This window comes from Acyrthosiphon pisum, chromosome X (genome assembly GCF_005508785.2).
Source record: "Acyrthosiphon pisum isolate AL4f chromosome X, pea_aphid_22Mar2018_4r6ur, whole genome shotgun sequence".
NCBI classification, from domain to species: domain Eukaryota; kingdom Metazoa; phylum Arthropoda; class Insecta; order Hemiptera; family Aphididae; genus Acyrthosiphon; species Acyrthosiphon pisum.
This window is the reverse complement of record NC_042493.1, coordinates 48,060,385-48,072,454: the sequence shown is the minus strand read 5'-3', so window position 1 is coordinate 48,072,454 and position 12,070 is coordinate 48,060,385. Positions and strand designations below refer to the sequence as shown.

General features: G+C 27.0%; 1 protein-coding gene across 1 annotated transcript; it reads right to left on the bottom strand.

Moving 5' to 3' along the window:
• On the bottom strand, positions 1–11,278 carry LOC100166368 (plastin-3). The gene is made up of 11 exons (XM_001949408.5): positions 10,775–11,278; positions 5,453–5,617; positions 5,113–5,375; positions 4,786–5,005; positions 4,558–4,712; positions 4,390–4,495; positions 3,466–3,679; positions 2,605–2,743; positions 1,948–2,087; positions 1,303–1,556; positions 1–1,206 (listed from the first exon to the last, which is right to left on the bottom strand). The coding sequence occupies exons 1-11, from the start codon at positions 10,862–10,864 to the stop codon at positions 1,027–1,029; spliced, it is 1,926 nt and encodes a 641-aa protein (XP_001949443.1). The 5' UTR covers positions 10,865–11,278; the 3' UTR covers positions 1–1,026.
• Between the last annotated feature and the right edge of the window lie 792 nt (positions 11,279–12,070).

Sequence of the window (12,070 nt, the reverse complement as noted above, 5' to 3'; positions counted from 1 at the left end):
ATATTTCAATATTAGTGTATTTGTCTGGTATATATTATATTAATACAAATTATTAAATATAATATAGCATAATATGGTATGACAATTTGGTAGGAAACATGTTATTATTTAACAGCTACTGAAGATAAGAATAAGAATTGTAATTGATGTAGTAATATCAGTCATGATAAAGTGATTGATTAAAAGCTATACATTTAGGTACTTGATGTAAAATTAAAATGTTACTTTATATAATTTTATTTAAGTAATCACAATAATAAAATAAATAAATAAATTCAATTAAAAAACCGTATAAACAATAAAATACCAAAAAATAAAATGAAAAAAAACCTTAGCATTTTAAGTACATATTTCATGTTAGTAATAAATAATAATTAATAAACTATAAAATATTATAAAAATATATTAAATAAAATAAAAATAATAATTTTTAGTTGAAATACAATATATAAATATGTAATATAAAGACAATAATATTTTAATTTTTAACTTTGAAGTAATTATTAACTACACATAAAAATAATTATATTATTATGTAAGTTTTTACAAATATATCAATATCAATTGGTAAGTCAGTCTTCTACAACTAATTTCATCTTTGAAAATATTTTTTTTTTTATATTTGATAGCCGAAATAAGAAAGATTGAAGACTAGAAGTTTTTATTAGTTTATGATATATTAGTATTTATTAGAAAATAATAACGTTGGTAACAAACTTTGCCAAGTGATGGTTTTTCTTTTAAAGAATATACTGTATATGTTTAATTAAATATTCGGAAAATAAAAGTTAATTTTAAGTTACTTAATACCTAATACATAAATTTAAATATATTTATAAAAATGTATAGTAACAAAATGTTATTGTACATCAAACTTATCCACAGCCAACATGTTATGCTTAAATGCTGCTGATTTCCAAAAATAAAAATAATTGTTCCATATAAAATAATTTATACAAATATTTATGTATGTATATGTTCTAAACCAGAAATGAAAATTTCTAAGAATAATAATACATAATTTGGTTACGAGTCTGATTTTCCAGTAACGGCCATGTAAGGAACATAATCTATAGCCATAAGACACGCAAAGAGTGTCATAACCATTTTTGGTTTTACTTCAGTAATATCTTCTGGTAAAGCATACACTCTAGCACCTGTCTTTCTGGCCATTGATATTGCATACTTAGCATTTGCTAAATTATCCTAAAAAAATAATTCAATTTAGTTACTAATTAAATATACTAATGTTCAAAAGCAATTTTTTATTTTTTTTATAATTATTTTTATTAATAATATTACCTCAGCATCACCACCCTCTTTAACTACATCATAATTAATGGTGCCTGGTTTTATTGCATCAATTAAATCAATAACAATTCGGCCATCAGCTAATGCATGATCTTGGAATCCTCTTAGAGTCGAAGATTTATTGGCATTTTGTAACTTGTTGTTAACCCAGGTAACAATTTCTTTTTCGATCATCGGACTTCCAGTTTTAGCAAGTTGAGTTAAAACTGATAAAGTATATGCACGCATCAGTTGCCAAATTAAAGCTATAATAAAAAATAGACAAAATTGTTTAATCATTAGCTTATAATTATGCTCCATGTTAAATTGTTAAACGCTTAAAACTGAAATCAAAAACAGTGAACAATTTTTTTATTAATTATATCGAGATCGGCAGATATACATTACCGTTACCATTGAAAATAATATACAGATAAGACATAGTATTGTTAATATTGGAAGCAGTCAAATACAATTAGCGGTTTCCAATATTAACAACACAATGACTTATCTGTGTATTATAATATCAATGATGTTACCCTGAACAATTAAAATTATGGTATAATCGCAAAAAATATTAAATAGGTCATAATGTTAATAACTTTGACCCATTTTTATTTTTTACTGTACCAACAATTATTTATTTATTTTGCTCACCTAATGTAAGTGTTGCATTTCCATCATTTAAATCTTGTCCAGCAATTCCAACTAACGAAAACTTTAATTGACGACCCAATTCAACAGCATAGTTGCAATTTTCCAATTTTTCCATAAATTTTCGCAGTTTAGAAAATTTTCTATATTATAAACATATTGATGTTTGAATTACTTATACTTTATTATAATTGTACAAAAACAAAGGATGTCTCGAACAATTTGTTTTCTCTCTGACATTTCGCATAAAATTAACGTTCAGCAGAACCAAACCTATAATGTCAGCTTTAATATTAAGATTAAATTAATCTATCATAATTTGTATTTGTATATTGGTATTATTAAGATATTGAACATTTTCAGCAATATATTAACACTTTTTGATTGTAATATATTTTAGAGTTTTACACTCATAACTTGCATCAAAATTGAAATATTATAAAAAAGCCAATAAACACAAATAATGTTCTTAACTTTGAGTTGGATAATAGGTCAATCACTCAAATAATAAGAATGGTTCAATGCAAATTTGCCATATTATGCATGATTCACAGAGAGTAAACTTATTGTGCGCTAACATCCTCTTATGTGGTTTTGAATAACAATTTATTGATTTAATTTTAAGATTTCAAGCGAAATTCAAATTATAATTTTTTTTACCTGTGTACTTTGGACCAATTAACAATTCCTGGTTTAATAATGTCATACAATTGAAAAATGATGAGACCATCTGCCAAATCTGAATAAAGCCAATTAACATGAGGTGCAACACCCATAGAATTCATCCAATTTCTGTATGCTATAATAAAAATTAGAGAATTCATTAAATAATACGAAAATGAAAGAAAAAGACTAATCAACATTATGCCGCATGCATGATTCTTTCATCATTATACTCGTTATACTCTTCATTTCAAAAAGTATAAATTACTTTATTTAGTCTTTAAATATAATATTAATATAATATAATATTAAATGTTTAAATGTTTTTTAAATATTTTTATCCTTAACATTTTTGAAGTTTTTTACTTTTTTGAATGACAACATATAGTTTTAATTTCACATTTCAAAGCAGAATATTTTTCTTAGTATTTAGATACATGAAAATCAAAATTAGGAAGAGTAGCTTATGAGTTATTAGTATTTATTATTTAGATGAGCGGAATGGAATGGTAGGCGAGGACCCCGCAAAGTGCTGATACACTACTCCATTCCTCTTAACTTCAAATAATTAAAGCTCATTAAGTATAAAAATACTTGGAAAAATATTTTGCTTTTGATGATGAAATTAAAAATAAGTGTTGTAATTCAAAAAAGTAAAAAACTTAGAAAAATCATAAGGATAAAAGTATTTAAAAATATAATTTTTTAATAAACCCGTAATTTTGTTACCACTTGAAACGGTGTAAAAACTGTATTTTCAAAAAAAATAATACTTCTTGAATAATAATATGTTAAATGAATAACCTAGTATATAAACCTTAATCCAAATATAAATATTATAAAAAAATAAAAACTAACTTTTTTCTTCTCTTGTTTCTTCAATTGATTCTAATCCTGCAATTTCTCCTTCGGGTTTGTCTAATCCTGGATGATTGTTAAACAAATTAGCAACAAATGCAAGATTTAATTTGTATACACCATTCACGACATCAACGGGTGTAACAAAACTTCGACAACCTAACTTAGCTGCTTGCTGCAACATTATATCTGCTCTTTTGTTCAAATCCGGTTCCTATATAGACAATAATGTAATTTAATTATTCAAAGATATAAATACTCAATGGAAATGTTGGTTAACTAATCAAAATTAAAACATAGTTAATAACTAGGGAATAACTTTTTGTGAATACAAACATAAGTGTACACGGATATCATGAACACGTATGATTAATAATTAATATAATATGTAAATTAATAAATGCTATAACACTATCGGAATCATATTCACGTGAATTCGTTATTCGTTAAGAATAATTTTTAATTGGTATCAACTGAATATTTATATTATTTATATAAAAAACAGTTATTAATTTTACAAAAAAAAATATTATTGTTAACTAATGATTTTTAGATGGTGGTCAGATATTACATTATAACCTAAGTAGTTATACTTTATGTTATTGGTTATTAAATCAATCTATATTAATAATATGAGTAAAATCATCTTTAAATATAATAATAGAAAAATAAGTACTTAAGTAAAGACGTAAATATGTGAATAATATTATAAATTCACGGAAAATTTTAAGTAACAGGTCTTATAAATCGAACATTAATTTCACGTGAAAATGTAAAGCAAGTACACATGAAAACAGTTCAATTTTAAATATTTTAAATATCACTCAATGAAAGAATATTATGTTTCTTACACATATTTACTTTTATTTATTCCTAGATTCTCAGGAAACAAAAATGTAAAAGTTATTCATAATTAGTAATTACCATTAACGCAGACATATCAACATCAGAATCAAGTGGTGCAATTTGCTTCATAAGGTATGTGTATATTTCTGAATCAGTTATATCATTTTGGAAATTATGGCATTGTCTGAAATTAGCAAAATATTTTACAATTATCTATACTTTACAAAACTAAATATTATTTTATACCTTGAAACTCCAGCACGATTCAAATGGTAGTTAACCCATCTAAGAAGTATTGCTTCTGGTGAAAGTTTTATAAGCTCTTCAATTTTTTCTCCATCTTGTAACAATGTAGCTAATCCAGGACAGTTTTCAAGAGTAATTTGATTAAACAATCCTATCTAAATAATTTAAATTAAATTATAAAATTAAATTAGGTTTTTTTAATTGTTTTATTGCCAAAAATATATTTACCCTAATAATTTGCCAGAGTAAACCAAGGACTAAATGTGGTTTTCCTTTAGCAAGATCATGAGCATCAATATTCACAATATTACAACCAATAGATTGACTGGAAACTAGTGCTAGTGTTAAATTTTCTAATTTTTTGTAAACAGTAAGGTTGCTTTTATTTGTTTCTTTATTAATTGCCCTTTCGTCAATTGTATCAGGACAAGAATGATTAATAACTTTGCTAAAAAAAAGATTTTGAACAATTATGATATATGTATTAATATATATACAAAATAACCAATATAAATAATATAATAATTGTTAGTTTTAAGTCTAAAATCTATTTACCAGAGCAATATTCCATCTATGACCTTTTCATACAAATTTTTCCCTTCACATTCTATTGGAAGTAAATGCTTTAGGTCAGGATCATTACTCAAGTTACTATTGATCCAATCAGAAAATGCAAGTTGTTCTTCTAAACGTACAGAATGTGTTGTTCCTTCACTTGATGCATCAGACATACCACCTAAAGTTTCTAAGTTTTCTTTTTTAGAAACAACTTGTTTAAATGAGCTAGCAACTTCTCCTGCTTTTAAGTCTGAACATAGCTGAAAAGTATATTAATGTTAAATTTTTATAACTTTGAGTTTGTTTAGATTATAGATAAGTATGTAAAATATTCAACCTTTTTAAATTCTGAAAATACAAGTTTTCCTTTTGTTTCAGTTCTTTTACCATCATAATCTTCAATCATTTTTCGAACTTTCCATGCAGGTAACTTAAAACCACATAAATCTAGAGCCTCTTGTAGTTCTGAAAGATCAATAGTTCCATCTCCATTTTTATCAATCTAAAAAAAAAATTCTTTTATTCAATACAAACTGATTCTTTATGTAATTATAAAATTAAACATATTTGAAAAATGGAAGAGAAGTAATAATTAGATATTAAAAAATGTTAACATATTTTATGTAGAAAATTGAAAAGTTTTGTATGGAATCTTAAATGTAATAGGTACTCATGTTACCAGTATTTGTTCTAATGGTAGGTACAAATCTTTTTTTTAATAATTGCATTATAGAATATAGAAAGTAAGTAAACCCTTAATATGGCATATCCTAATATATAAATATCTAAGTTGTTGGTAGGCAATATGGCAAATATTTTATATTTTATAAATTGGCAGGTATCATTTTTAATTTTATTTAATTTTCTAATGAATCATGAATGATATGATTCCATGACAATAATAAAAAATATCTTAAATGGTATAGGTACCTACTGTGTACCTAGTTGGTGCATTCGGAGTTAAAATTTAAAACTCTTAATAGTTTTCAAAAGCGCAGGGAAAAACAAAACAAAAATTGAGGAAAAACTGTAATTTTTACGCAAAATCGGTTTTCGGCAAGGTTTTTGGAAGTTGTAACTCTAAAACAAATAACCGTAGATACATGAAAATTTTACTGAATATTTATATTATATTAATTTTTTTTATACACGACTAAATATTTTGACTTGTTTTAAGCAGTTTACGGACATTTTCAAATTCCTATTTTTTTAGTTTTTTTTCCTAAAAATGTCAATTAAATTTTATTCGTTGGTTCAAAAAGCTTGAATTTTTAATACGAGATTCCTAATACATTGTTACAATGACAGATGAAAAATATTAAAAATATATATTCACAATTTTTTTTTAAAGCATTTAAAATTCAAATTTTGAAAAAAATTTTAAATGATTTTGTAAATAAAAATTTATAAAATGTTCAACTTTTATAACAAAAGGTTGAAAATTTAAAACAATGTTCTACGTAAGTAGATTATTCTGTAACCAAAAAATCTAAAAATATAAAATCACATTTTTTTTTTATAGGTATTTTACTCAGTATTTTATGTTCAAATTCGGTGAAAATTAAACATTTAAATGAAAAAGAACGATTTTAGACTGTATGAATTATGGTACCTATAAAATATGTATAATATACCAGCACCCAGTGGCATGCCGAACAGTCATTTTTTGAGACAATTGCCTCAAGGGAAATTTGTGTGGGTGGGTGGGTGTGTTAGTATAGATGTGCAAATTATACCTAAAAAAACTTAATAATATTTATTATTTTGAATAATAAAAAAAAATAGTGAAAAAACTGTTGGTGGTGGGTTTGGCACGCCACTGCCAGCACCTACTAGGTAGGAAGCGAGGTAGGAAGGTATTTTTGTAATAAAATTATAATATAAAAAATAAGGTATAAATCGAAATGGTCAAAATTCATCTGAATGATTATCATACAATAATAATTGTAGGTATTAAATATTTATAAATAATAAGTAATAACTAATAACTAGGTAATGAGTACTTAGTAAGTAGGGACTATGAATCGGGGCTTCAAGGGCTTGTATATATTGATGTCGATTTACGGGAGACTAAACATAGTACATTGTTACCCCTACCTATATTATTATTAATTAGTACTTAATAGGTAATACGACATTATAAGTTTAAATCAATAAAAATAGATACAAAATTCTTCTTAAATATATCTTTTTTTTCTATTATAATTATATTCTACAAACTCCTAACTACTTGTATAAATAATATTTGAATACCTAATATGAAAATTCAAAATTAACTTAATTAGGTTTATTAAAAAAAATATATAAGATGATTTTAAGTTAACGTAGATACAAATGAGTTAGGTTAAAGTTAAGTTAATTAAAACAGCAAACTAGTAAGATAAAAAAAGATAAGTTAAAAATAACTTAACTTTTATCATATTAACTCGTTAATGCCCAATCTTGACTTTTAGGATAGTTAAAATGCTTAGACTTTCTTCAACAGTTTCTTTTCTAATAGGAAAATGAATATAGTTTGGATTTTGTAGGGGTAAAAGTAAAAATTTCCCAGTAGTTTTCAAAAGCGGCATCAAAAACAAAAGAAAAATAACTAATTAAGGAAAAATGGTTTTCGACAAAATCAATTTTGGTTTTTGGTGTAGGTAACTCAAAAATAAATTACTGTAGTCACAGAAGTCAAAGATGTTCACTGAATATTACCATTTTCTATACAAAATAAGCTTTTCAAAATATTTTGATTTTTGACTTGTTTTGAGCGATTTACGGACATTTTCAGTTTTCAATTTTTATTAGGTTTATTCTCTATAAATGTCAATGAAATTGTATTCGCTGGGTCAAAAAGTTTGAAAATGTAATACAAGTCTACTAATATCAATTACAATGATAGCTAAAAAATATTAAAAATACATAATCACAATTTTTTTTATAAGCATTTCAATTTTGAATTTAGACAAAATTTATCAAATCGAAAATTGATAAATGATTTTGTAGTTAAAAAATTTATAAAATGTTCAACATTTTAATGTTTTATATATAAATTACTTTATTCACAATAATATCATCAAATATACTTAGTAATATCATAGGCTAACTGACTCTACGCTCAGAATTGCTTTTCTTATACAATAATATATCATTGAATTCAAATTTAACACTATCCATTACAGTGACCCACTAGTAACCTACTGTACAAAAAGTGACACCCACTTATCCCACCTTTTTGTCTATAACTTTGGAAGTAAATCTAACCTTGTGATAAAATAAATTTATTGATTTTTTTAATTATTCTTTTAATTGAAACAAATACTTTCAATACACTTAGTATTTTTATATAACTTCTTAATTTACAAGTTTATATGATAGGCAATGTTATACATAGGAAATATTGTCTTTTACAATTTAAAGGTTTTTAAAAGAAATAAACAATTTCATAATAACTAATAGTTGTGACATTCGACAGGCACTGTTAAATTTTAGGAACAATCATTTTTTTTAATTATCTGATTGGTCTTCTTAGGCTTCTAAAAAGTTATGTTGAGGTAGGAATAGTTTTAGCCTAAGATTGGTGGTTTTGTTGCCAAACAAATAAATATTTAGTTGGAGTTTGATCTTAGATCATTTGTAAAATGGTAGATAATATAGGTATATATCTCAAAATAAATATATAAGTAGTCATGAAGTTAATAACTTTTAATCTGCAAAGAAAATATGCAAGGTTTATTGATGTTAATAAATATGATAAAATTTAAAATTATTTAGTATTTTATTTCTTAAATTGAGTTAAATTTATAAGAATTAAGTCAGTGTTTATTATTTATTCTTAAAAGAGTTGATTATGTGGGTTACACCACTACACCAATTATGGGTAAATTAGTACAAATCAATGACTGTTCAGCATATAATTTACTTGTATAGGTATGCCTTTAAAATTTTAAAATAACCAGGCAATTGTTTGAACAATTAATGTCTATTATGATCGAGGGGATTAAACCAGTTGGCCACTTTATTATATATCAAGGCTCTCTAATACAAATAGATTCTATTAGTGATTAAGTCGAAATTGACATATTATTATCAAATTTAAAGGATAGAAATTTACATCTTTAAATGCTCATAATTTACTTTAAAATTAAAATATCAAAAATAAACCTATTGTGGGGCCCTGGGCTTTTACCTTTAAATTTCATTATAAGTCAATTTTCTCTATTAAAAATAACAGTAAGACGGAGATAACACATTTGGGAGTAATGTCCAAACTTTACATTTAAAGTTATTCAATGTAACAAATGTTGTCTGTGGTCCAAATGCAACATAGCAAATGTTATGTGTTCAGCATAAACTCGAGCATAACCAATCCTTCCTGAGCGTATTTTATTTTATTATTTTATAATTTTATGTTATATGAATTAAAAGTTGTACTTGTAATCCATTGTTTTAGAGCACCTACAAACATTTCATTTTGAATTGAAATTGGAGCCCTAGCCATAACTCATTTTTATACATAAATATTTTATATTTATCTGATAAATTCAATTGTTATTACAAATTACTACTTATTACAAATTTGGTGTTGATGTATTTTTAAATGACTCATATGAAAGGAAGATAACATTTCATTATGGTATCTGTACAGTGAACACGTAAATTAAAAAATATAAATAATTATTCTAAATAGAACTTTATTTTATTTTATCAGTTTGTAGTCTATTCAGTTAAAATATGAATACCCCTCCATCCTGAGTAATGTAATTTGAAACAAAATTAATTTATAATAACACGTAATTATAAAGTAGTTATAATTAGTTTGATAACTTATCACAAATTTGACATTTCAGATCATAAAATATTAATAATCACATTCATGTCAACTCTGGCATCACAATATTTGAATGTGAACATTTGTGGTTGCATATATTTTATACTTAACGGTAATCTATACGTGTACCCATACAAAATATATATATTTAGGAGTTGCTACAAACAATTAAATATCATTCGGGGGTCGCCACAGTAAAAAAGGTTAAGAAGCACCGGTAAATAATATAATATAATATATTATATATAAACGAGTGTTATCATTTTATAAAAATGTTCTAATTCTTTATCAGAAACACAAAAAAATACTTATCAGCATATTATTGACTATATAATAATACCAGTGTACTGACAACTAAGCATATTATTTTAATGTCAAATAAAACCGTAAAAGTATTATTATTTATTACTTTGATAGTAATATAGTAGGTATTAGATAGTAAATTTATTGCGACTGTTGAAATTATAATGAAATATTACCTATACAAAATCATAATTAATATTATAATTTAACAGTTAAAATAATCCGAGACCAAAATAAGTAGTAACAATATAATATATTATATTATTATTATTGTAGGTAGCTAGTACCTATTATAATAGGCTATAATAATAATATGAACACAATGAACCATTCAAATGTTAAAATCTTGTGCCCCCACAGGGAAGACGTCGGCAGGTATGACAACGAGTGACAAAGAAAATCTATCGCTTGGGTACCATATCGTTGGGAGAAAAGCCAGTAAGGCACACCAAAAATGCCCCTTATACATAATATTAAATAAAATATAATGTACGGCATTCGAGTAGGTAGGTACATGTCGCGTCGTCGTCAGTAAGTTACCTTGGAAAATTGTTCCTTGAGCTCGTCGTCGGCTGCAGCGACGTTCGCGCTGCCATTGAGTGCCTTGACGTAGTTTGAGACCTTAGACATTTTTCAGGACTATCAGATCACGAGAGGGTGGGTGGAAGTTGTCCAACACGAATTGCTGCGGTCGAAACTCGAAAGCGACTGATGATTTCTGTAACAACGATGATGGTGACGCGGTTTACGACGAGAGCCCGAACGGCATAACGATTTTCGATATTGGTACTTAACGTCGAAACGGCAAAGACGAAACTGTTGTTGACGGTCTGTAGTTCTGTACTCTGTAGTAAGCAAGTGACGACGAGGCGGAAATGAGGCGCACCTCCGTACTGCTGGTGACGAGTGACGACGTGTTCTGGGCGCGACGGCGGTCGGAGTGTTCACTGTTCGACTGTGCGGTCCGTGGTATGCGATCGTATATTTGTTACGTTACTAGCGTGCGTGCGTGTGTTGATCTGGTGAGGCGACACGATTACGGTGCGGAGCGGAGGGGGCGGAGGAGTCGCCGCCGCCGCTATGTGGACTGCGCACACTTTAACGTCGCGACTAAACTGACGATAAAGCGATGTTTGTGTAGAGATGGTTTGCCGTCTTTGTCTATCGCATGCGTGATGCCTATAATATTATTCGAATTTATATTTATTGTGTTAGGACGACGACGTGTTCTATTTCCAACACGCCGATGACCGATCGATCTATTAGGCGATAATGATTCTCAAAACACGTTTGGATATGTCGTGAAGCCAACCTACACGTCTTGAGGTCGACTAACTCACGTTTTCGATTTTATCGTATCGCCTCGAGCTTACCAAAAAAATTGCATATGACAAATTGTAACGTTACAATTTTTCCAATTCACTTTGGTGCTGTTTACAGAGATCGAAAATGTGTGCGAGCTATGTGACGATCTGAATCGGACATCGCGACAAATTTAAATCTGTTTTCATAGATTAGAAAAATGTCACAATAATACGTATATTTACCCATCGTCAGGAAATGAAAAAAAGTCTAAATAATATTGGTATAATATCGCCACGCGTGTGACTGACAGAGACGGAAAATCACAGCTTTCAATCCCCATAATAATAATAATAATAATAATAATAATAATACCATGTGCATGAGTCATCACGTGTCTGATTCATGGTGAACCACACGGCACACACGTTTATCGTGCTCGGCGGCGGCGGGCGCTACGTCATCTCGATGGTTTTCAAAACCCGGCATGGCCTGAATAACACAGCACGGATGACGATACGAAACAGTCATTGC

Excerpts from the sequence above, each read along its gene's own strand:
- LOC100166368 (XM_001949408.5), bottom strand. The coding sequence starts at position 10,864 with ATGTCTAAGGTCTCAAACTACGTCAAGGCACTCAATGGCAGCGCGAAC. Across the intron at positions 4,713-4,785 it reads TACTCTGGCAAATTATTAGG|ATAGGATTGTTTAATCAAAT; the intron begins GTAAATATATTT and ends TAAATTATTTAG. Across the intron at positions 1,207-1,302 it reads AAGAGGGTGGTGATGCTGAG|GATAATTTAGCAAATGCTAA; the intron begins GTAATATTATTA and ends TTATTTTTTTAG.